Source organism: Pelmatolapia mariae, linkage group LG17 (assembly GCF_036321145.2).
Source record: "Pelmatolapia mariae isolate MD_Pm_ZW linkage group LG17, Pm_UMD_F_2, whole genome shotgun sequence".
Taxonomy (NCBI): Eukaryota; Metazoa; Chordata; class Actinopteri; order Cichliformes; family Cichlidae; genus Pelmatolapia; species Pelmatolapia mariae.
This window is the reverse complement of record NC_086242.1, coordinates 16618878-16646049: the sequence shown is the minus strand read 5'-3', so window position 1 is coordinate 16646049 and position 27172 is coordinate 16618878. Positions and strand designations below refer to the sequence as shown.

At 40.0% G+C, this 27172-nt stretch overlaps 1 protein-coding gene across 4 annotated transcripts in view; it reads right to left on the bottom strand.

The window, feature by feature from the left end:
- syt1a (synaptotagmin Ia) overlaps window positions 1-27172 on the bottom strand; it is a 210525-nt gene that overhangs the window by 51252 nt on the left and 132101 nt on the right. For all 4 annotated transcript variants that reach the window (XM_063500504.1, XM_063500507.1, XM_063500505.1 and 1 more), the window contains one exon: window positions 14767-14970. In XM_063500504.1, coding sequence (XP_063356574.1) covers window positions 14767-14941 — 175 coding nt within the window. In that variant the 5' untranslated portion in view covers window positions 14942-14970. The remainder of the gene's footprint in view (window positions 1-14766; window positions 14971-27172) is intronic.

Here is a 27172-nt window from a genome sequence, read left to right as displayed (position 1 = left end):
CGAAGGCGGTCGCACTTTTCTCCTCTCCTCCTTCCCCTATCTTCCCTGCTTAGCCGCTTATGTCCTTGTCTTGTCTCGTGCTTTTTTTTTCTTCTTACTACCCTGGAACACTCTCTCACAGCCGGTGTCTAAAACCTAAAGAGAACTATGGATTTGATCAACTGGTCTCTGAATGCTATTGACACCCTCTTCTCAACGAGAAGTTTGGGCTCGGGAGAGCCTGAGTGCCCTGGAGGGACTTTCCCTGCTGGATACACGATGGACGGGTGGCAGACATGGAGGATCGTGTGCCTGGCGGGACTGTCGATCGAGGACGCTGAAGATATCTACCTATTCGGAACCATGATAGCAGGGTTCTTGCTGATCGGAGCTGGCTTGGCCCTGGCTTATCGGAGAATCAAGACAGCGGGACTGACTGCTCAAACCCCCAACAAGCTGCCTGCTGAGATTGGATTGACTGGACGAGGCGCGGCTTCTCAGAAAGGGCTCACAGACGGGGACATGGTCAAGAGCTTGGAGGCTATTGCGGCTGCAGTGAATACTCAGAATAACATCTCTGAGCGGATACTGGGACACATCAGGGAAGAATCAGCTCAAATCAACAACTATGGGCGAAAGTTGGAAAACATCACGGATCAGTTGGCTGCGGTCGCGAGGTCTCAGAACCGGCTCTGTGAGCAAAAGATTGACAAGACCACGGAATTGAAGGTTAACAACATCATGGAGAAACTGACGGCTATCCAACGGGAGATGGAGAGATCAGTGTCGGAGTGCTAAAACAATACAGCTCGAAATTCTCATGAGCTGTTGGAAAGAAATCACCATCTTAATACGGCTGGCGCCAGCTGCGGGCTCAAGGCTGGAGCCGATCAAAACAATCCGAGATAACGCCTGTGTTGACATTGTTCCTCCCCATTCTAAGGCCACCTGGGTTGGCTGGCAGACTGTTTACTTAGCCTGGCAGGGCGAAGGACACTGTCTCCGCTGAACTATGGACACGCACACACATACACTTACACTGAAAACCACACACTTATCCCCCTCCCTTTCCAAACGCCTTCGATGCTTGTTTCCTGTGGGGGAACACGGCGGGTCTACGTGCCGCGCTGGATAAGATAGCGCTGTGCGAGGCGGCTGCTGGGTTTGCTTCACATTGCTCCTTACCCATCACCCTACCGTGTGGCTTGTTATGTCTTCCCAATGTTGTGTCACATTTATGTGCTTTTTTGTGCAGAGGAGTTTTTTTGTTTCCTGTTCTCGTGCTGTCCTACCATGGAAGCATAGCATGAGAAGGGGTCTCTTTTTTTCCTCTTGTACTTTCCCATTGTAATGTACATTTCAATGTTTTTCTCTCCAATGCTACCAATCTCCGACTGTATCCCCATGTGATGTTTGTGTGTCTATGTAAGGTCGGGGGGGTCCCATTTCACTGCAGGACCCCCTGCATGTGACGAATAAAGCCTTGATTGATTGATTGATTGATTGAACACCCAGGCCCTCCAAAGTGTGGAGGTCTATCTCCCCTCACCACACTCCCTGCCAGTGACTGATGCCCTCAGGGGTCGGTGCATTGGTGGTTCTTGGTGTCCGGGGAAGGGCGCTCAGGTATGCACCAGCTCACTCCTGGTGGCTATTTGGCGGGGCCTGGTGCCTGTCGCTCGGTCAGGCCTCTTCCGGGGCAAAGGGGGCCCTCGGGCCTCCGGCCTCAGGGCCTGCGACTCGGTTCACTCTGGCACAGCTGGCTGCTGGCAGAGCCGGCGGGCACGCCGGTGCAGCCCCCTCTGGCTTCTGCTCCGTGGCTACTGGGTGACCCCTCGTCTGGGGATCTCCTCAGCCCTTCCCAGGAGGGTGGCACGGATGCCCCTCCGGTGGTCCACCTTGGGCTCTCGCACTCTGGGGCCTCTGGATGTCTGAAGCCTGGATCTTCTCCATGCCTGCTTCATGCCCTGGGGGACGGGGCTATGGCCCCCCACACCCTCTAGCAGACCGTTACATGGAGAAACCTTTTGTATACAAGCGCGCTGATCCACACAGGTTTGCACACGGGTGTTCACTGTTCGTAGACATAAACTACACCTTTCTTAGCTGCTACTTCAAAGCACATTGTGCGCTGTCTGTCCTGTGTGCTGCACAACAACATTCAATATTTAGTATTTACTGCTGTTCACACTTAGCTAGATTAACGGGATGGTGTTGTGTTTAGTATGTTGCTTTGTTTTTTTTTTTGCTTGTTTTCTCTTCTTTTTCTCTCAACAGGTGATCCAGGAGATTTTTTTTTTCTTTTTCTCTTTGTCTTTGTAAGTGCCCTTTCTCACTGTCCCTCTTCCCTTCTGTTTTTCTTTTCCTTCCTCTCTTTCCTATCCCCCAGTCATGTCTGTCCCATCTGTAACAACCGAAAATAAAATAAATAATAACAACAAAGGTTGATCAAATGGACCAATACGGCAATGCCATGATGATCCATTTGGCAAAATAAATCCATTTGGTATCCTTGTTGGTCTTCAGACAACAATTCTGACGGCTAAAGAACCAAATGGGACAGACAAAAAAATAAAATAAAATAAAAAAAAATAAATCACTGCACCTATTTCCCCCTTTTTTAAGCAAAATATAAAGAAATTAAACATCTTTTGCACAGTACTATAAGTTGTAACTTTATAGCAGGAGTGTGGGAACTCCAGGCCTCAAGGGCTGGTGTCCTGCAGGTTTTAGATGTGTCCTTGATCCAACACAGCTGATTTAAATGGCTAAATTACCACCTCAACATTTCTAGAAGTTCTCCAGAAGCTTGGTAATGAACTAATCATTTGATTCAGGTGTGTTGACCCAGGGTGATATCTAAAACCTGCAGGACACCGGCCCTTGAGGCCTGGAGTTTCCCACCCCTGCTCTATAGTTTGCTAGAAGCTTATGAGAATATATAGTGGCATTTTTTAGCATCTGAACAGGTACTTCTAGCTTCCATGTATAAATGCAAACAGGAGGTAAGCTAAGGAGACAGTATTGTAATGGAAGTGTCAGAGATGTGACAAGTCTGTATTACAAGCTGGCAGATCACAACGATAACAATCACTAAAACTAAAAATGTGGATTTTTCCCCAAACGTAAGCAAAAATTCTGAATATATACAGAGTAAAATCTTTTTTTCCCCCAATTCCAAATGCTTACTGTCATTCTGGCATTTCATCGACACTCAAAATGCCTGATGGAATGTCATTTAGGTGCTAACAGTCCAATCAACGCATGAAACCAGCCCTTATCTTATTCATCAAGCATGCGTCTTCCAGTGAAAGGCACTTCTGTGTTCCTTAATTAAAGGAACCTGAGTCCCAGAAAGCAATAAAAGCATTTCCTAATTAACTACATTGTGTGAGTGTCTTTTCTCGAGAGAGAAATAGAGCGAGAAAGTGAAAGGGAGAGAGCAAGAGGGAGTGTTGCCAGCACACGCACTTCAACACTTCAACTCCCAACACTTATCTCTCGTTCCGCCATGCGACATGGCATGGAAAATGGAGTTTCTCTAATGGGTGGGTTGCGCATGATGAGATCCATGTTTGCTGTTCCTGAAGGCTGAAATCACTTTTCAGCTCCGTCAACAGAACAGCATGCCGGTAAAGCAGAGCCCTAAACAGTGAGACACCTTCAAAGTACTTTAGACACCGAGTCATGTAGTTCATCTTTGTACATCTGCCTTCACCTCTCTAATCATTAACGAGATGAAAATGAAGATGTGCAGATTGTAAATTTTGTTACATTTTTGAGATTTGTTTAATCCTATCAAAGGACTCTGAGTGACAGATCTACATCCTGCTAGAATAGTGAAACATAATCTGGTACAAAACATGAGCTCAAAATATTCTGATGATTTCTCTGACACAGTACCATGCTGGGTTTTAAGAAGATATTATTAGAGATCATTTTTTCGCAGTGAAACGAAGTCAAAGAGCAATAACTTCAACATAAAGGGAAAAACTCATGCTTCACTGGCTGACATTTACACACACTGTAGGTGTTCTAAAACTGACTCCATAGAAAGGAGTATAAACTACTGCAGGACTGTGAGTCATTCTGACAGTATATGGTGGTTTGCTACAGTGAATAGCATCAATAGAGCCTCATGAGAAAAGAAAAATGCATATCAACTTTCTGTAAATGCCTTTAGCTAATGCATTCTAACTGTATATTTTAGGGCTTAAGTGCTTTTTCTTATTTTCTTTCATATGCATTTGCATATACTGTAAACATAGCCACAGTTTCAAATGTAAATGTCAGTGTATGCACAAGTAATACCTGTAAGTCAAAACTTCCAGAAAGGCTCTGTATGATATCGGTTAAATGAATGTCCCCAGTTTGGTCACACTGGCACAAAAGCCCCACCCACCTTCTGTTCAAACCTGTTGCTTATAAAGGACAGCCAATTAGAAGAAAAGTGACTGAAAGGAGCAGAAGAAGCAGTCTGCATATGAACTGAGGGACTGTACCGTCCAGTGTATGATTTTTGAATTATGCAAAACCATTGTAGTCAGTCTACTAATAAAGACAATAAAAGGTTAATGGACTGATTCTTAAATATTTTTTCTATGCTGCCTGTGCATTCAAGGCACAGGATCTCCTTTAATGTTGTGTTGCAATAATGCTAGTCATGTCAGAGCCATGGTTACAAAAAGTAAATGTATGTTTTGAACGTGACACAAAAGCACATCAAACTAAAGAAGTTGTTCAAAATAAAAAAAACAGCGAGAAAAACAGGGGAGAGAAACAAAGGCAGACAAATAACAAATCAGTACTTAAAAAGCACTTTTCACAGACGTGTAGTTTCAAACCACTGCACAATCAAAATAAAAATGAGCAGTAATCACAACAAAACATAATAGAAAATTTAAATGCAGTCAATAGCAATACAAAACTATCATCATGAATCTCAACAAAAGCTTCGTTAAAAAGAAACAGTAATGTAAAATATATTTTTGATGAGAGTCAAAGCCCAGAAAAGAATCAAATATTACACCAAGATTATGACTGCTTTATATAACAGATGAACAGAAGGAAGCAAACGTTTAGCTGATATTTGGATCTAGTTCAGGAGGAGCTATAATCGTCACTTCAGTCTTGTTGGAATTTAACGCAAGATAATTATTGGAGAGACTGTTAATAATTTGGGATAAACAGTCATCTAGGTTGGACAGATGGTGAGGTCTAAAACTATTATACAGTCAATCATCATCGGCATAAAAATGATAAGAAATGTTATTAAAAGATCAAGTGCTACAAAGTGAAGGAAGAATGTAGAAAGAAAATAATACAGGACCTAGGACTAAACCTTGCAGAACCCCACAGGTTATGGAAGTAGGGTCCATAGACTATGGGCTATTTGTATGTATGAGGAACTGTAAGGAGGCAAAGTATAGGCTGAAACCATTAGGCCGAAGTAAACACTGAAGTCAGTGCTTGTGATTACACCAGAAGTGCTCCACATCACCTAAAAATATGCAATATTTTTTGGAGTCCACATCAAGGTCCACGGAGCAGATGAGAATGATGGGAAGTTATATTATGTTAAATCAGTTAAATTATGGAGCATCCAGTCAATTTCCAAAATAATATTGTGAAGACTAAACTAAAGGAGGGAACAAAACCTCATCAGAGATACTACGTTAAAATCCAGTAATGTTACTAATCCAGTGGATTCTCCATGGAGAAACAAAGAACCCAATGACATACAAAAAAATTAACTAACAAAATAAAATAGGAAGTGACTAGAGGCTGACATGAGACTGGAAGACAGAAATACAAGGAAGGAGACACAGCGGTGCACAGAAGACAAAGAAAAAACATCAGAAACACAGGAACAGAAACTACAGACACTGACCATGAAAGTTTGAGAATAATTAAAAATTATTAAGAATTATTATTTATTACAACTTGTTTTGTTTTTCAAATTATAGATGCCATTTATATATGCAATACATTAATAGACGGATTATTACCAACATTTTGTTTACACTCATCTTTTGTTTGAAAACCTTAACTTCATGCACATGATCTGCTGTACGTACAGAAAATAAATCCATAAACATAAATACATTTATTAGATTGGACTATGCAATTTTGGGAGAATTTACAGTGGGACTGTTGCTACTGGCGGGCTCGGTCTGTAGCTTTTCTCTGGTGCAGCTAAAAAGTTAAAGGTAAAGAGGTTGACTAACAAAGTTGAAGAAAGATGGCTCATAAACACAGTGTACAGTACTGTACCTGCAACAGCAGCTATTATGTACCTAATGGAATTGATCTAAATGATAGTGACAATTTCTGTCATACAACTTTTCGCATTGAAAGTTCAGTCACCCTCACGTTTCCTTTGCTGTAGTAAAGATGTAGGCTATGATGTCTCTGTTCTGACTCATTCTATAATTAAAAGGGCTTCTGTTGAATTCATCTCTTTGCTCCTTGGAAATACAAAGCACTTTACATTAGAGAGAGAAGCTTCACAAATGGACAGAGCTGGAGCGATAGATTTAAAAGGGTGGGGTGTGTATGCGAGTTTTATATTGCATCTGGGTTATAGCCACACTAATCCAATAAGACAGGACCCTGTTGGTCAATTAACCTTGGTATTATATCTTGTTATGCCTACGAGTCCATGCCCTTTTCCCCGCTGTGGCTCGTTTAAGGAAACAATACATCTGCAGCAGGGAGCATCATCCAGCGTTCTGCAACAATGACTCCCTATGCAATAGGTGGAAGCTGATTAAAATGAACCCTGCACTCAGAGTACCTTTATATGCGATTTAATTTAAAATCAGCAAGTCTACATCTTTGTAATTTGGTCAAATTAGAAAATGCTTTTCTTTCCTGCCTTTTATTCAGTTTTCTACAAGAAAATTCTGATCCACCAACATAAAACAAGCATTGATGGGTGCCAGACTCTATCATTGTTTACTCTTCAGTAAACATTATTTGATGACTCTAGATGTCTTTGGCTTTCCTTATTTCTGCCAAACCCCAGAACAAGCTAAACCCCACCAGTTGGCAGGATTGGTCCCTCAGGTATCTTATGAAACTATTTTTGAAGGTTGTCATATTGTCAGCAGATATCCTGATATCAAATATATAGCGAAGCCATATGCTTACATTCGCCAGCACACACAATAACAAGATAAGCCCAGGCATGTCTGAGAGTGAGAGTCGCATATCAGCTTACATAATGATTTAATAAAACAGGAGCTACTTTGCTAAACAGGCAAGAAAACAGTTCCTGCCTAAGGTGAAACAACAAACCTGTTTCACCATTTGAAGGAAAAACAGATGAAATCAGGAACAATCAGAACAAGAGGGAAGACATGCTAGCTGCTTTTGATGTGATGAAGGTGGTGATGAATCACATTTTCTTTAACATCATGTGGATTGCAGGGTGCATGTGCCCTGTTTTCCTGGTGAACACCTGGCACCAGGATGCACTATGGGAAGACGTCAAGCCAGCAGAGGCGGTATGACACTTTGGGCAATATTTTTCTGGGAAACCTTGGGTCCTTCCATCCACGTGGATGTTACTTTGACGTGTACCACCTACCTAAGCCGTTTCACAGACCACGGACACCCTTTCATGGAAAGGTTATTCCCTGATGGGTGGGGTGTTCTTTGTGCCCTGCCACAAAGCAAAATGGTTCAGGAATTGTTTGAGAAGCACAACAAAGAGTTTGAGGTGTTGACTTGGGCACCAAAGATCTCAATCCATTCAAGCATCTGTGGGATGTGCTGGACAAACACGTTTGGACTTAAAGCATCTGTTGCTAACATCTTGGTGCCAGATACCACAGCACAACTTCAAATGTCTAGTGGAGCCTTTACGGGTCAGGACTGCTTTGGCAGCAAAAGAAAGACCAACACAATATTAGGCAGGTGGTCTTGATGTGACACCTGATCAGTTCAGATTTTGTTAGGATTCAGTAACTTTGAGAACATGTCCAATGCTATTAATTCTGTATTATATTCTCATCAAAATGGCAATGGAGCTGTGGTTACTGAGTGCTACTAAAATAAAAATCACCATTTGAGTGAGGGTTTGTGAATGTTTAATTGCCTTTCATAGCAACAAAGCTTCAGCACAGAGACTCATAAAATACATTTGAGCTCTAAATGTCGCCCTCATCACTACCTTGATCTCTCGGGGTAATGATGCAGAAACCTTCTCAGATATGTGCATATGTGAGAATACAGAGGATCTGTTTCCCAGAGAGCTGATGTTCTCAGAGAAAGAGGCTGCTGGTGGTTGAGCACTGATCAGGCTGTGGTTGGACCAGCCCCTGATGGTGTCTCGTGATGGGCAAACTTTTGTAAAGCGAGAGAGAGTACGCAGAGAGTAGGCAGCGAGGATTGTTGCCAGAGCAGTAGGGAGGCAGAGATGAATAGCTCCACTGATCCACCACCGTAATCCCCTTTAATAAACTCTGCTGTCTGTTGAATGTGAGCCGCCACGGAGTCAAAGAAGTTGAGACAGTTTAAAACATTTTCTTTAGCCTCGTATCAGATTACAACATCATGTATTTCAGTCTTGTAGTCTTTTAGCTGCAGCCATGAGCTTTATGACACTTTTCTCTATTAGGCTCAAACATAGAGACAAAGTCGTGCTATCACAGAAGGCTTTTAGTCAAAGAGTCAGCTCAAGAGAGTGCACAAGCTCTTCAGTTCAACACAGTTGTATTTACACAGCGCCTATTTACAGCATCAGTCACCTTAAGTTACTTTTTACTGAAAAATAAACACACTAAAATATTATATTATTCTTATGGGAACCAGGGAAATGTGTTAAATAAGACATCTTGATTTTTTGTACCTGCTAACAATGTAAGTGTTTTTTAGATGAAATTAAGATGTTTTCTAATGAAATCCGACTATCTTTTTTGTCAGCGTTGTAAAAATATTTGTGCTGTGGACTGTCGAAAAGGAGAATAAAAGAAAAGAAAAAATATGATCTTTATTATTAATTTTCCTGAAATGTCACTCGCTTGTCTGTGTTATTTGGACTAATGGCTGGTGGAGCCAGCAGCCATGGATCAAACAGCCTCTGTGTTCAGAGGTTAATTGTTATCAGGAAGTAGAGGCTTGGGTGTTTAGAAAACTTACTAAGAAATTCAATGCACTGGGTTCCTTGGAGGCAGCTGCTGTGTTCAATCAGAAGTCGGAGTGTGGTTTAATGTGTGTTTGGACGTGTGTGCTCATATTTATGAGGATGTGAAGGCTTGATCATTTGGAAAAACTGTAGCTCAGATGGCTATTTTTGCAAAAGGACTGGGGAAAGTACTTTGAAAGGAAAGCTTTGCAATCTATGAGTTATTTGCACTGGAGGAAGTTAAACTACAGCAAAGCTACTCAACGGATTCTAGTTTTCTTAAAGCTACTCAAAGTACCTTCAATTGGCAATACACATGTGTTCTGGTTAATACTGCTGCACTGCACCTAGACATATAAGATTTAAACTGAGGAGGTTAGTAAAATTAAATTACTGTGTTAGCTTTGACTCATTGGTCTGACCATGCTGATTACATCGCCTCCAAAATGGCTAAAAAAATTTCTCTTTCCAGAAAATGCCCTGCATGTTCCCATTTTGCCCTGATTGATGTTGTGAACTGATTATTCTGTCACATCTGGAGTACTGCCCAATTATTTGATCATGTGCTGCTGAAAACATCTACAAAAACACATCATCTTGTGTAGCACAAGCAGCCAGGGTAGTTCTAATGGATGCTAGTGCTTTGGAGATGCATAAACAGTGATTCTGGGTTACTGTGAATGATAAGTAACGGGAAGTCCTCTGCTGTTCATGAGCACTGTTTAGGTGAAAGTTACACTTGGCCATGAGTAATAATAATAATATCAAAATCTAATAATAACATCCTAATAACTAAACATGTAAATGCCTTCTTAAGTTGGCAGTCCATTTAACCCTGTAATACCAAGTGTATCATATTTAAAACACGAGTTTTTTCAGATTTCTACATCATCGCTGCAATTTTTTTAAACCGTTAACCTCTCATATGACATGTCAGTGCTGCTTCTGTGCAGCATTGCTGTGTGTATTTCAATGCCCCCACCATCCACCTGTAAGCTCCAGGGAAATACTTCTCAATTTATATGTCAGATATTTGCAGGGATGATATGTTTAAAGCCCAGAGACTGAACTCTGACTGTATTCTGCTGCAATAATACATCAACATCTGTCTGAACTGTGCAACTCTGTAAAAACCAGCAATCTGTTAACAAAATTCACTGAAACAAACTACAAATACATTAAATTCCACCATTATTAAGAAATAGCACGCACCAACTTTTTCAAATGCTTGTTAATAAAGAGCAATTATCAATACTTAAAACTAACTGACATTTTATACATTCAGTTTACCTCCACTAGTTCCAATTTTCTGATGCATTAATATATCAAAATATGTTTCACAAGTGTATTGCCAAGATTTTTAAGCCTCTCCTCAACATAAGAATCTCCCTCTGGGCTATCACGGTCAGTTTTAACACCCTCATATTCATGTGTGTTCTTAGATTTGTGTCTGACGTCTTTAGAACAGAGAGTGTATTTACTCTAGGCTTGGATTGCTCACGATTAACAACATCGTTTTTGAACGACTCAGTGTCATGTATTTACTCAAGTAATGCCATGGCGGAGGTTTATCCAGGATAACGCTGTCACTGTGTGAGCACTAAGCAACACCCAACTTTTGGGCCTTAACACAAAGGCCAATTGTGTGGTGGTGGCGGCCTGACGAATGGGTACACTTGCACATCAGTCTGGATGAAAGGGAAAGGGGGCAGGCTTGTCAATAGGGGTTGAAAAAGGCATTGATAAACAATACATATGTCTTCTTCATTTATTGAATTTAAGTGTAAAATGAACAGCTAATAATAAAAAAAGATGAAAAAGTAATTAAGGTACTTGATTCTAAAAAATATACCAGCAGCAGGTAAAGTTTAATCAGATGTTTGTCACTCTACTTTATTATTCATTTGTCATGGTATTTAGTATGTTTATCCAGGAAAAATAAAGGTTGTGGCAGGATTTGAATCTTTTCTTGGTTTTACATTTTATTTTATTGCTTCTTCTTCTTCTGATCAAACAAAACAACCAATCTGAAGCAGATTAATTGAGTAACAATAAATACACTGAAACAATATTATCTTAAAACATGCTGTAAATATCTTTAAAAAATTGCTTAAATTCACAAACATTTACAAAGATTTTGCTTAAAGAGATGGGCCAAGACAATATTGTCGCCACAGAGAATTCAACATGTTCGGCCAGTGAGATCATTATTACCACGTGACCACCTTTGTTAAAAGCATGCAGGTCTTACACTGGGCTATAATCCCCAAAGAAGATCTTCTGAAGCCACAGTACTGAGGCTGTGCTGAGCACGCAGCAAGCCAGCTTTCTCCAGACAGTATCGATATTCCACAGAGAGAGAAAAAAACCCTCACTGCTTTTGACTGAGGGGATGAGGTGAGAAAAAACAGCAGTAAGACCCTGGTCTGATTTTGATGAACTTTTCATTTTGCCTGAGGTAAACCAAAGTTGGTATAATTTACTTCTTCAAAGTACAAAATTTAAAAATGATATGAATACGAGTTATCTGCTCCACAACCTAATGAGACATGAAGAAGCTGTCAGGCTTCAGTTGTGCTGGAACTGCAGTGGGTTTCGGTGACAGACGTTTAAAGCCGAGCCAGGGGAGATATAAACCTCAGCCAATCGCAACGCTGAATAGCGTTGATCCCAATCATTCACCCACCGCACCACAAATGTGTTTTCATTTTGCATCAGCGTCTCATTTAAGCCCACATGGAGCTAAATCTCTGTAGTTTTAGCCATGAGAAATATTTGAATATAAATTATAGCTTTTATTATTTTTTCACACAAATATGCTGCCTTTAACAAATAAATGTTCCTCCGTAGAAGGTGACATTTTTCATGCACTATTAAATCTCTGCAATGTGGGAATATGACTACTCCCGTTTGTGTCGGTGGTGATGAAGCAGGGCTTCTCTTCCAAAGAGGCCATTTCCTGTTGAGGATATTACTTCCACGTGAGCCCGTGGATATGTCTATATATAGATTTCTGCTGAATGCAAAGACGATCAGATCTCCAGGCAGTACTTTATCCCGAATGAAACACAATGATAACTGTTTTCCCAAAAACTTTATGCTCCAAAATTTTCCAGGAAAAAAAGAAAAAGAAAACACATTTAAATGTAATAGAAGAGGTTTGGTGATAAAAGAAGAAGAGAAGGAGGTATTATGTAGAAGGAAATAGAGTTCTGACCGAATGCTCTACTGAGGCAGAAAAGCAGAAACTCTAACCGCAAATAATAAAGGCTGCTACGCATAATTTGGTGATGCATCGTGTCAAACACTTGAATTATTGTTGCCAGATGTTTATTCCACTCTTCAAATTTGATTACGCCTTTCTCCTTTTTGGGCAATTCAGTGTTAAATGTTAAATGCTGTTGTTACTACTTTGACTCAGAAGCGCCACAAAAACAAATGAATAAGTAAATAATCAGGCCGCCTGGTTCACTTGAAGTTGTCGTCAAGGTCATCGTTGACACTGGTTGCTTTTTGTGCGTCACCGGCAAATGCTCACTCACCACCACTGCTGAATCACTTTTTAGTCATGCTTACAGCACAGTCTTACTGAATGCACTCAGATTTTTGTATTTTAAACAATAAAAGTCATTATAGGTACTAACTGCGAAAACAGAATTTTACTTATTGTGTTTTTTACAAAAATCGTATTATACTATTTTATCGATACAGATTTCCGTTAGGACAATTTGTTACTTCTTATGGCATCTGTCATTTCTGACAGAAATTTCGCATCGCATGTAGGAGTAAGTAATTCTAACAGTAGGAGTATTTGAGTAATCTATCCATTAAATCTAGTGCTTTAAGAAGATACATTTAGTGTCACAACACAGAACTTCGTTTTTCGCTGAATGACAGTTGTTTAATTGCCCATTTAAAATCTTGTGTTATGGTTGAAAAATATTTCCAAAAAGAAAACTTTCACTGACGTTTGCAACGCCATGAGGTGCGACCATCTGCTTGATGTCCTTAATGAACATCTGCTGGAATTTCCAACAGGTGGAAGCCTGTTTACAACATTTCTTTTTTTTTTTGTTTTTTTTGTTTTTTTGGGACATCCTTTTATTAGTTACGACAGAACTGCTGAAATGATCTACCATGTTGTACAAAAGGCAAACTAAGGTAAGGTTGTACTTGCAACCTTACACTTGTTTTATAGTGGTGGGTTTTCAGGCTTTTCTAGTTAAGGTTTATTCTTACTTACAGGTAGGTGTTTTAGTGGTGTCACTGGCAAGTAATAGTAATCTATGAGGATGACCTCTGGAGTACCTCAGGGGTCTGTCCTTAGACCTCTTCTGTTCTGTTTGTACCTGTTAGCCCTGAAGCATGACATCCACAGGCATACTGTGAGTTTTCACTCATATGTGGATGACAGAAAGTATCTCTTTGACAGTCCTGAACTTAATGCACTGAACGACTGAATTCAAGATTTTAAATGGTTGGTGCCACAGAATTTCCTGCAGATAAATGTGGATAAGATGACCACAATCGTTATGTGGCCTGATGCATTTATCAGACTCACTACAACAGACCCGAGGTCCTCATCTTTAATGTTGGGTCAATATTTAAAAAAACAACAAAAGAAAACTCAGCATCATTTGTGATAACGACATCAGCCTGAATAAGCAGGTCAATTCAGTTGTTCAATCTTGGAGACTTTGATTCATAATTTTATACAAAAGAACGTTTACCTCTTTTAAAGATATATGCATGTATATTTTGGTGAGCTTGCTGTCATCTTTCAAGTCCATCTTAAATGGTGAATGGGGACGGTTGTGGCTCAAGAGGGTACAGTGGGCTGTCTATCAACTGAAAGGTTGCGAGTTCGACGACTGGCTCCTCCATACTACCTGTTGAAGTGTCCTTGAGGAAGATGCTTAACCCTGAGATGCCCCTGATGCGTCCATCACAGCGTGAGTCAATGAATATTAGGTTGAAAAGGGGGAAAAAACACTTATATGAATATGTGTAAATTAGTGAATGAGGCTTTGAGTATTTAACTTGAGTAAAAAAATTGCTATGCAAATACTATTTACATATTTTTACAATTAGTCCTTTTCTGTCCCTCTACTTTGAGTTATTTCTATGTTATCATTTTTTTCATGATCATTTTTATTTAAGTTTAATACTTTTAATAAAGTTGTTTTCCATTTTAAATTTCAAACATTCCTCACTTTAATCTCCTTAAGCTGCCAGTGTTCCTATAGCTCATTTTATTTCATTTGAATCTCTTTTTAATGTTGCGACACACTGTAACTCTGATTTTGAAAGTTGCTATGTAAATAAAGTTTATATTTATTATTATATGACACAAATGGCGCCTTTGCATGTCTGCAAACCCCTCATACATAATCAGAAGTTTAAGGTTCGTATTAAAATCACATTCTGATGTATGACATCAGAAAGGTTCCAAGAAACGCCAAACAATGTAGCAGTTATCACCAATAACACCTTATAAAAGCATCTTATAAGGGCTAAGACTGTTTTAAAATATGTAATTCTGTATAATTAACACCAGAAACCAGAGATATATTAAATAAAACAACACAAAATACACTTGATGCTTTAGCTCTCAAGTTGTCCCACTGCCAGACTGGAGAAAAGAAAGACACACTCACATGGAATTTTGTTCAGCTCATTCATGAACTTGTCCTTCAGCTTGGAGAAGGCTTCATCCTTCTCGCCTGTGCCCGGGCCGGCCATGTTGGTGGTGTTGGAGCCAGCCGTGGAGGAGGAGGCGGTGGTGGGCGCGGGGGCGGCCGCCGCCAGTGCTTCCCTTCGACTTTCATTCATTGTGGCGATGCTGGGCAGCCAGGCAGATGCTGGACAAGAGGAGAAAAAGAAAGAGGAAGCAGAATCAGTTAGATTTTTTTTCTTTTGCTGCTGTGACAGATGCATGTCAGAGGCAGTGTGCACGCCTTGTCAGATGACTGAGTTGACGCAGATCGTGTGAGCAGCTGCTGGCTCAGCCTGAGTAAACATCAGCTGGGGTCCAGGATGAATTGGCCAGCAGTCTGAATTCAGAACAAAGCCACTCAGTCATTGCTTAAGCCCCAGATTAACATCACAGAGCGAAGATAAAATTATTATTTATTACTCTCATGCGGTAAAGACTGTGAATCTCAGCTCTGCTGGCTCCATCAGAAACTGTGCTTTCACAGGAAAACTGAAAATGTGCTACGAGTTCAATCTTACACCAAGCTCTTTGTACACAACAGGTGTATTTACTTTACACACAGGTGTTTTGTGAACGGACAGAAGGCAGCGCTGTGTCTCTAAGGTTAACTGCAGCTTTGTATGTGTGTGCAAATCCATGTACTTGCACATGTACTGTGTAACTTCTGAACATGTTAATCATCACCTCACTCACCGCCGAAGAACAACAGCTGGCACATGTATTAATAAGACACTAAAGACTCTACGATATTATAAATACCACAATTATAACATCGCAGTGCTGAGCCTGCCACTCTTTTTGCTCGTCTAAATAACATTTAAAATGGGAGTTGCAAAGACACACAACAACAAAAAAACAAACATGCCTTCCTCATCATATTCTTTATGATGGTTTAGGTTTCAATCTTACTGCAAAGGATTTCACGTTCATGTTCATTACCAGTGCTGTCAAAAGTCGGGACACTGTAACCACCAAGCACTAAAGCAGAGACTTGCCTTTCTAGATTTCTTTTTTTTTTAGCCTTAATAAAAATGTTTTAACTAAGCATGCACTGATGTATCAGCTGAATGGCAACAGCTCAGTTTTATCTATATAGCCCCAAATCAAAGCAATAGTTACCTCAAAGTACTTTATGTTGTAAGGTAAAAATCCCCAACAATCAGACAACCCCCATTGATGAAGCACTTGGCAACAGTGGGAAGAAAAAACTCCCTTTTAATAGAAAGAAACTTCCCGCCAAACCAGGCTCGGGGAGGGGTGGCCATCTTGGGAGTGGGGGGATGGGGGCAGAACAAAAGACTTGGAGAGAGTGAGCAAGTGCAATAGAAACATTCATTATGGGAAGCCTCTCAGGAGCCAAGGCTGACTGCAGCACAACTAAGGGATGGCTCATGGCCACCTGATCCAAAGTCAGCTGTATGCTTTATCAAACTTTGTTTTACTTAGGAATACTGGCTCTTCACCATACTGGTGTCATTTATAATGAATAACAAAATGTGTAAGAAAAGTAATGAAATGTGTCTTGGTTGTTTAACATGGCTTTTTTGTCCACTTTATTTGAGCTGTACCACTAATCTGCTGAACATCTTTCTCAGACAACATCAGACTTATATATTGGTATATTTGACAACACTGAATGGCCAGAGTTTGTGCAAAGCTGATTTGACACTACAGAAAGTAATGTTCAAAGATGCTGTGATAAACAAATGAAATATTTCGAAAGTGTTCCTTTTGGTAATCAGGATTACTGAATTTTCTGAAACAAAGGGAAAAGAAACCTGAACAAAAGCAAAATACATAAACAGAAAAAAGTGGTATCTACCAATTAACAACCTAGAATTTCACAATTAGTGGATCCCTGAATAAAAAACTGGTTTGATAGGCATAATCTCAAACAGGAATGTTCGTTTTACATAAATGATTGTTAGTGTGTGTGCACATCTTTGTTTTTCTGGTGATGTGTTGTATCCTGATGGGAACTATTTATTGTCTGCTCCCACAGTGCAGGTTGTAATTTGGCTCTGTCACCAAAGCACTCCATGAGGATAATGGCATACTAAAGAAAACCACTCCACAGAAAAGATTGATGGCCTTATTTTCGTTCTTTGCCACAGTCACTGCTTATTATACTCACATTTCCATTTACAGTGCTGTTTCATATAAGGGCACTGCACTGGTTCTGACAGACAGGCTGTTAAAGGTTTCGATGTAACTGAAAAAATCTCCGTGTAAGCCTTCAGTATTGCCTTTAATGATATTCATCTCTTAAACTGAAAGAGCTGAAAACAGAACTTGGTGCCAATTCATCCTAATGCAATCTTTAGAACCACGACAGAAAGAAAGCTTTAGCAAAGTGATTTCCAAGTTGTTATTTTACAAATGTATAAAATTTGGTTTATAAAGGCAGGTAGGCAGTTTGCACTTCAATTAAATTACGGATGCAAAGTGTCTTCTAAGTATTAGTCATTTTCTGAGGGAGTAACTAAATTTTGCCACTTTAAGCTTCATTTGGGTGTGAGTAAGAAGAAAGGAACCTGTTTCATTACTTTGGGATTATTTAAGCAGTTGATCTGCTTCACTATCACATCCTGATAAGAGAAACCTATTATCTACTGATTCTCTTCTTTTTCTTAACTCTGAGTGTAGTTGGAAGGGCAGGATTGATTATTTCTCACTCTGTGTTTTTTGAGTTTTCACAAGTCTGGCTTCACTGTTTTAAAATCTACTTTATTACTGCTACTATTGAGACTGACAGTAGTGACAACCACCTTTTTTTTGGTAATAAAGTACAGTCATCTAAACAAACTCATCCAGCCATCAAATACACCAAGTATCATTCTTGTGGAATAAATAACTTGCAGTTAAGATGCAATCTGTTGCCTGACAACTGGAACCAAGAGGCAATGAGGCTTTAAATGTGGGTGAATATTTTATCTCAGTTTGCAAACAGTGGAGCTCTCATTTCAGTCCAAAAGCTATCAAATGTACTTTTCTTTTCTTTTCTCTTAATAACATTCTCAGTGCCGTTAGACGAGTTTCTTAACTGAAGCTGAGACTTCATTTTGAGTGTCTCACTCTGTTCAACTGCAAGTTGAATCAAATATCTTATCGGTCAATTGTGTGGCAGAAACCCAAAGCATTTAACTTTGGGGTCCTGCAGACATCCAAACCAAGCAAAACAGGATTTTCACACACACAATCATCCCAGGGGGTTGCAGAGAATGGCCCTAAAGAAAAAAGAAAAAAAAAGAAAACATCTAGTGGGTGGCAGAAACACCATGTTCGTGGCAGAGGTCAGTAAAGAACGACCAGACTAGTTTGAGCTGATTGAAAGGAAACGGTAGCTCACATAACCACTTGCTACAAGCATGGACCACAGGAAAAGCAACTCTGAACACACAACACAAAAAACCTTGAAACAGATGGCCTACAGCAGTAAGACGACACTGGGTGCCTGTCCAGTCACCTAAAAATAGGAAACTGGGGCTACAGTATGCACAGGCTCACCAAAATTAGATGTCAGGAGACTTGAAAGATCCAAGCTGGTGTCTTAAATCTTGCTTTCTGCCAGAACAGGGTAAAGGGAAAGAGCAGGGTCAGAGTTTCTGATTAACAACAAGAAATTCACAAATTGATCGAGCCAGCAATCAAAGCTGCTTTAAATCCATTTGTACCAGCTGCCACAGCCTAAGACTATGGCTTTCTCTTTTTGATCGTTGTGCACCATTGTCTAGCTCAGTAAGACAACTCATGTCAGAAAGCTCAGATTAGTTTCTTAAACATAACATAGTTATTAGTTCATAATGCTCAAGTTGCCTCTGCAGTCACTAGATCACGATCCTTTGCGATGTTGTAGAAAAGGTTTGCAACAGGAGGACGTTTCCCACAAATCCTCAGCAACCGTCAAATGCTATCATGCAAATACAGAAGCAAAAGCTTGCTGAACCTAAGCCGCAAAGAAGCGAGGCAGTTCGACGTGAGGTGTAACTAATAAAGTGAGTGTTGACTCTAAATACATTTAACCTGTCTGATGTTTCAAGAGGATAAAGACGATGTTTAAGCACTTCTATGATACATTCACATTAAACCGAATACGAAATGGCACAGACTGCGTGGAAGAGTAAACTGGAAACTGCGTGGAAGAGTAAACTGGAAACTGCTATTTACAGGCAGAGTTGGAAGTGGTATCTTCTGTATCTTCTGATTATGTACAGTGTTCACCATTGTAACATTTTATATGTATATATATCAATTGTATACTCCCACTCATTTTAAAAAAGGGGCAATGTTTTCTAAGTAATAATCAGAAGTAAGGTAGCTCAAAGGAAAAGGAAAGGGAAATGTAGCTAAAGGTTAATTCCTTCAAACCATATATAAAATGAGTGGCTGCACTAAGGCCCGGTATAAGATAAAGATTATCCTGAACTGAGATGCAAAGTGATGTTAGTCCAAGAATAATAATGTGGAGCTGGAAATGAGGACAAAAAGTCACTCTGGATTTTCTGAGATTGGAATGCAATTTGCTTTTCTTTATTAGAAGATTTATATATCTAATACAAACCAGTCAGTTGGCAGAAATCTGACTGAAAGCAGTCAACAAGTCAACAATGACCCCAACAAAGACCTGCCATTAAACCAGCATACTGCTTTCATACTGGGTTAGACAGTAGGTGTGAGAGAATAAAAAAGCAGAAGGCTACGCTCCTATTTCTGACAAGAACAAAAACACATCATCAAAAATAAGAAACTGTATAAGGAATTAGTCAGAGTAAATAACTACTCACTAGCAGCTAACACATACTGCCAGACTGTCCAAATAGCACTTGCTACTATAGCACTGTTCCGCAGCTTCTGAACTCCAGTGCTGATGAGTGATTGGAGTTGGCTCCTAAGGAGAAAAAGAGGGTAGCACCTGAGTCAGGGAGAGAGAGCAGTAAGGCACAGCCTTACGCAGTATGCCTGCAAGGGCCCTAAGACTAAAATCTACTTTTATTTTAAAACCACTAAATCTGCCACTAAAGAAATGAAGCAGAGAACAATGAAAGCTCAGGCAGCGGCAAGCCCCATGGTGGCCAGCTAGTTTGGCCAGTAGCGCCGCAACCAGCTGGGACAATTAACATCAGAGCAACCGTCACTCAGCAGGCTGAGCTGATTGGTAGTAAGAACCCAATACGCCGTTGGTTCGACACAGAGGTAGAGTCTGTGAGTGAGACGGCAGGGTGTTTGAAACCTTCTTGGAAAAATAAACTAGGGGAAAAAATACCTGCTGACTACTACGGTGCTTTGGGCTCAGCCAGGATTACAACTGGTGGTGTTCACCAAAAGTAGCCAGTGAGGGATCTTATTATGGGACCAGCTTGCCAGAATTATTGGGATGGGTTGCTGTTCAAAGTAAGGCAAGATTTTAGGGAATAACAAAGAAGGTCTGCCTTTTGGGGGATAGTAAAAATAAAAAACAGGGCAAGCGTCACTGATTACAGGGCTCTGTCCTAAAATACAACTGTTACATAGTGAAATAACAGGGCATCTGATTGCATAAAGTATCTCTGACCAATTATATAATAGATTTTTTTGTTTTTGTTTATAATGGGGTGAGTGCTGCTGATAACAGTGGTTAGGTAGATACGCTAACAGGAGTGAGTGGCTGATAACAGAAAGGCTTTTGGCTGCTAACTGAACATCGATAATAAATGTTCTGTTGTTTATTTTAAAAATAAACTTATATTGAGCTTGTAAGCTAACAGTTATTGTTTGTCACATCCCATCTGCAGTGATTGTTTGTAAGGGGTTTTAAATTAATAGCCTCCATGTTTGTATTGGATTTTTATACTTTAAATAACGGGGACAAAGTCTTTAAAATAGCTGTGGCTAGAAGTCCTGCGTACATTGCATGGGTTATTTGAAGGTTTAAACATGTAGATACTGTGCTTGTAAAGGAATTAGCACCAAGCTCTGGGCAAGTTCACCTAAACAGGGTGGGTGTCTGGACTGTTCTTTCCATCAGTCCCTGAAGTTTGAATTGTGCAGCCTTTTCCACTAGCAGGGTCCACATCCTCAATTAAATTAAACAACCTTTATTGAAGGATAAGGGTGGATGGAGTAAGGAAAGAGGAAAGTGGGGATCAGCAAGCAGCATCCAGGCTAGGCAGAACCCCAAAGAAGGCATCGGCAAGAAGCCGTGATTAGTGGGTGTTACCTTTACTTTGTTTGAGAGAGAGCGGGGCAATCTTAGGAAATGACGTGAAGGTCACCAATGCACTGGAGGAGATCTGGGTTGGTGAGATTCTTAAAGTACTCTGAGTAGTGTAAGAATCCGAAGAAGGCCAATGTGAACATGGATTTTAGTGTGTGTGTAACGATATTTGAAACGGAGAGTGAGGCAAAAAATCTCAGGCTGATCATCTTTTGTTTTCTGAGTAGATGGTTCATTAAAAAGGAAGATATTCAGATCAAATTATTCATATTCTCGTCTGGCCCACTTGAGATCAAATTAGGTATGTGCCCATGAACTAAAATGAGTTCAACACCTCTGCTCTACATTTAAGTAATAGCTAGAGATGGTTGCTATTTATCTTCACCTAGTCTTCTTTAATAAAACAGCAGGTACTTGAATTTGCTTCAATTGTATTTCAGAGTCATCAAGTGGATCTTATAGGGTTTAATCTTCAAACGCGATGTTGACAACTCTGTCAACAGGTGGCATAAGAGCAACGGCTGCGAGGCTAACACACCTTTAATTGGGTCTGGTTGGTTTAATTAAGCTCAAACCTCCTTTGTTCTCAATGAATATGAATAAAAAGCACCTGTACTTTGTTAGCGCGGTGTTGCGTTCACAATCACTACATGTTTGCCAGCTGCTGGTTCCCAACATACTGCAAAAACCACTATATCGCTGCACTCTCCAGCTCTGTTTTTAACACTTGACTAACACGTCTTTAACAGCATCTTTCTCTATCATCAGATATTTTTGAGAGGTGCTGCAGAAAAAAACAAAAAATAGAGTGACTAGTAAAAGATAATCTACAATCAAAGCAAGAACAAGATTCATATCAGATCTTTTAATTTCAGTAAAATGTGACAATGAACCTTAAAAAGACCCTCAAAACAAAACAAAAAACCAGCCATTGGTTACCTCCGCCCTCTCAACGTCCCCCTTGGTTACACGGCCGCCTACACATGTCCATGTTCGCTCAGCCTCCCTTTGGTCTCTCTTTGAAATGTTGCAAGGTGAGTGTGGGGGCTGATCCGCTGAGATGCCTGCTTGGCAATGACACAGATACTTCAACGCAGGCGAGGACTTTTAGGGAGAACAATGACGAGTGCGTGTGGGAGGCTTCTATCGAAAAAGACCTGACCATGGCCTGAGAAGAACATAGGCTTCCACTCAGTGTTTCTAAGGGAGCTCTATGCCTCATGTGTGAGACAGCAAAACATGCATGATGTATCACCATGATTGTACAGGGATGTGTAATTCAGGGAGATTTACTTTAGTCCTTGTCAGCCGTGGAATATATAATAACCATAAAAAGCTGTAAAAGTGCCACGTAGATCACTTTTACCTTAACCTTCCTTGTAGCTTCATTCAGAGATCCCCGCTACAGTGTCAGAGAGAGCCATTTCAGGCATCAGCCTTTGACATAACTCAAAATATTTGTTGCACTGCAGCCAACAGGAATCGTCAGCACTGATTCTGGTAAAGAGTAACTACGCTACTGAAGTTTTAGTTTAGTTAGCCTCTGTGTACTGCAACTTCCAACGAAATCTCTGGATTTGAAAAAGTGAAAAGGCAACACAGTTTTTAAAAGAAAGATAATTAAGAAAAGGAATTCGAAAAAATCCTGTTTCTCTGTGAACTCCATGAGACATTTGTAATTTTGTTATCTGTAGGATCAAATAAGCATACGTCTTTCTGAGGGGTGTTTTTGACTTTTCATTTTATGGTGTTCCTAATTTATTGCAACAATAGGAGGAAATTAAGGGGAAGGCTTGGGTAGAGTGGAGGGAGTACCCTCCTCAGTGCATCATTGTCAATATAGATGAGTTAAATAATATAATATTCTTGATTTCTTTTACTTTGCAAAGGTGAACTTCAGTAAATCAATGGGTGAAATACTGTTGGCATGCAAATTTGGCAGATCCTGAGTTAAATTTTTTCAACTCAAAGAAGATTGATTTAGGCGACTACCAGTGATAAGTGTGGGGTATTGTTGATTGACATATTAAAGACATTAGCGGGATACCTAGCGACCAACTGTCAGCGACAAATCAATGCAAGATGAGCAAATCTCTTCTTGTGTGGACGAGGCTTTACGCTTCTGATTATAAAGGCAGGAGGTCTGCCATAATTAAAACCCTTTGAACTTGCCGAGTTTCCAAACATTTTGGTCAAAGACAGTTTTGTTTGGTATTGATTTCTGATTTCTCAAGTACCCCCCTCTGGGTCCCCCTTTTCCCCACTCCATTTTAAAAATTCTAGCCTAAGTAAGTATTCAACTCAATAAATAAATGACTTGTAAAACATAATTGCCTAGTAGCTCCACAAAGTGGTGTTTTCCCCCCTTTTTGTTGTGTTGAGCTAAATTTAAGAGCTGCACACAGAAACCCAGGAGACCCATTGCTTGTGAGTGGTAGTTCCTCAGAGACCTGACATTGTATCTCAGCTCTGAGTACACTGGAGGAAATCTCCATTTCGGTGTCTGTCAAATCTCTTGCTAGCTCTTCTTCAACACCACCACGCTTTACAAGGCCTGCATCATTTATTTTGAAATATTATTCCCACCTGAGGATTAAAAAAAACCCCTTCATAATCTGATCTTTTTGTCTAGATTCTTCAGCATTTATAACAAAAATCATTCTAAATAGATGACATTTGGCGCATCTAGTAAGTAATTCCTATGAAATCCAACCTAGCAGGAGTGCTGCTGCAAATTTTAGGGAAAAGTAGCAAGAGTGCTCATTCAGACATGAAGCTGACCGTTCAAATGTCATCAAATTAATGAAAAGAGGTGCACGCCTGACAGGGTCTTTTTCTTAGGTAATAATAATTACCCTGAGGTATTTGGCAGACAGTAGGTGCAAATTTTTATGTAAATGACGCCATTATAATTAATTAGAAACCTTTCAAATATCCAGAAAGAGACACGCATCCGAATGAAATAATGCTCCGAGCTTTGATTTTACACGATTTTCTGTCGGCTCTTGTGAGAGCGATGCTTCTCAGTCCAAAATGTCACATGAAAAGTCGACCAAATATGAGCAGTGCGTGTGGAGGACCACCCATGGCGTCTGTTATGCCTCTCACATCAGCCCTCACATCGCGAGCAAAAGTGAAACACTAATTCAGCTCATATTTGTGTCTTAATGACTTCCTGCCCATTCAAGCATAAGATGACAACTTCCGTATTATCTCCACTGCTTCACAGCAGGAGGTCCAAGCGAAACCCAGTCTCATTTAGAGTGGAAACGAGCTTATTTATCTTTACAGAGAACCAGAGAGGATTGACCTTTTTTCTTCTCAGAGGGCTGTCATCGCGATGTAATCATACTGTAGCTCCATTTCAACGCAAAGTTGATGTCCGTCCCGTCGCTATTACATCTCACTCGGTAAACAGCATTAAATAATGTTGTTGTTCTTGCACAAAATGGCTGTACTTTCCTTTTACAGTCACACTGCAGCTTGTCCTTTCCAACCCAGTGATGACGTGTTAAATTAAATCTTTCCATCTTGTAAGCTGTGGTGAAAGCAAGCCGAAAGAGCTAATTCAAATTCAAGGAGAGAAAAAAAAAACACTTAGGAGATACTACTGTAGCAATTGCTCTAACCTTTTCTCAACTTTATCTGTCACTCCCACCAGGACACAATACGCTGCTTGTTTTTTTTTTTCTTCCTTCTTCTTTTTTTTTGACTCAGCCATCTCTTTAGAGGTGTACCGCTCAGGTGTAAAACCCCAACCCAATTACAGGGCCACCAGATGGCCCAGCAGGTCCCCAACCACAGTTGTGATGCTGGCACACAGCTCCCTCCTATCACCTCTCTCTCTCTCTCTCTCCTTTGCTAACTGGGTCAGCTCCCTTGCTCTCCAACTCCCTCTATCATCCCTGCCATCTTCTTCATCATGCTTTCATGTTCTCCTTCCTCTCCTAAAGCCTGCGCTAATGGATTCCTGCCTCCTTAAGATGGATTATAATAAACAATTAACATGACATAACATCAAAAGAAAGATCAAAGGCAAGATGAAGATGATGGAACAGATTACGACTTAACACAGTGACTCTACAGAGATGTTTGCAAGCCCTTCTTGAGAAGATTTGGACAGCATGTTGGTGTCATGTGGAATGGTCTGCTCGCCCACTGGGTCTAGCTTTGGCAAGTTTCCTCACTGTGCTGGGTGTTACAGCTCATGCTGTTTAAGGGAAGTGAAAAACCAGCCAAACTCAGGTCTAATGGTGCCATCAGAGTCGATATTATTCGCAGTTCACACAGCAAAGTACAGAACAGTACAGAGAGCACGGCGCACAGTCTTTTTGTCGATATTATGATTCAGTCCTCAAAGTAAATTGTCTGAGAATTGGCAGATATTGATGTGCCTGTTGCTCTATGACAGCATAATTTATATCAATAATTTATATAAATTTATTACATGAGTGCAGAAATGATCGCTGTTGTCTTGATAAATACAATATGTGCATTATGTACCTTATAATACAGAATTAATAAGCCTCACATGTCAACCTGAATATTTTTTAAACTAAAGAATGGGTCATACAGGCCTAGAGGTTTGTGAGTGATCCCGGAAACCACATATCGCCAAGGAAAAATGTGTATTGTTGGTCGGCAAATGGTTTTTGTCGCTAGGTAATCTCAGTTGCAAAGAGGCATGTGAGTGCTGTTCCAAAAACCTCCTTGCGATTGCTTTGATCACAACCAGATTGCTGTGGTTAGTTGGAAGTGCTAGATTCTCTGTAAACACTTGCTAAATGCTCACCAAACGGGAAACGTGTAACCCAAACTGGAAATGGAGATCATTCACCTTCAAAGTAAAAGCCCCACCTTTTGTCATGTGTTGGTTGTAGCAATAAGACAGCTTTTACTTTGACTGCAGACACTTTCTCAAGTTTCAGTAGTGTTGGTGAGTAGTGTTAAAGACGTGTTTGAGTGAGACAAACTACAGGTGACCACAGCAATCTGCTAGCAACCAAAAGGAATCACAACAAGGTTTTTGGTCCAGTGAGAGGTTGCCAGGTGGTCACCAGCTGGTCTCTAGACTTGTGTGACTGAGGCCTACAGCAAGTCATTAACATTTAATATTAGGAGATCATTTTTGTAGTTTTATAAAGAAAAGCAGTTTACCCTGCTGATGCCATTCAGATTAAATACAAAAAGGAAATGCAGCAATGTTTGGCCCAGTATCAGTATCAGCCAATATTGATCTTACTGACTGATATCAGTCTATGTTAACAAATAAAGATGACATTTTCCAATGGCAGCAGCCAATAATTAGCTGTTATTTAACATAAATTTTGCACCAGCTAAATACTCGAAGCCTTTATGATGAAGATTTGAAAAGCTTTTTGAAAAATACCTTCCTTTTCATAATCATATATTATATTTCTTTAGTTCCATGGTACAAATGGATGTATAAATATAATAAAAGAAAAACAAAATAAACAAACTGTTTGCATAATCATTATTTTAAACACTGTAATCGGCTCAGAATTTCACAATCACAGAAGACTGCACAACTTTTAATTTGGATTTATTTTATAACAATGTTAATGAAATCATATTATATGGCTTCACTAAGCGTGACAGTCTTAGTCATTTACCAGTGAACGGTTGCTTGGAGGTTTCAAACCAGTCACAGATTTGATTAAAGCATGGGAATTCCTGCTGTTCAAAGTAATCCTCAGGACGACACTCAGCGACTGCTTTACAGATCTGAATAAACTAATAATCATAGCAAGGACACTTGTTTTGATCCAAAGGGAGTGCTAACTGTGTAATTACAATAAATGACACAGGAAAAAAAAATCAAATTAAAGCTTGTGTTTGCATGCATAATAAATTGCTGCATCAACCAATTAAGACCATTATTTTGAGCTGGGGAGCTATTTAGCAAATTAAGTTTTTAAGCAATTCAAAGCTTTAAAGTAGGGATGCATGATTGTGAAATTGTAAGGTAACAATGGTTAAACTAATTTTGCCAATGGCGATACTGATGGTTGTTTCACTTAGTTTTTTGGTTCATTTAGGCCTTCAACACACTTCAAATGGACATGGATTCAGTCATACAAGTTGGCGATTTGAATTGCAGATAGAAGGATGCAAAACTGATGGGACAGGAAAG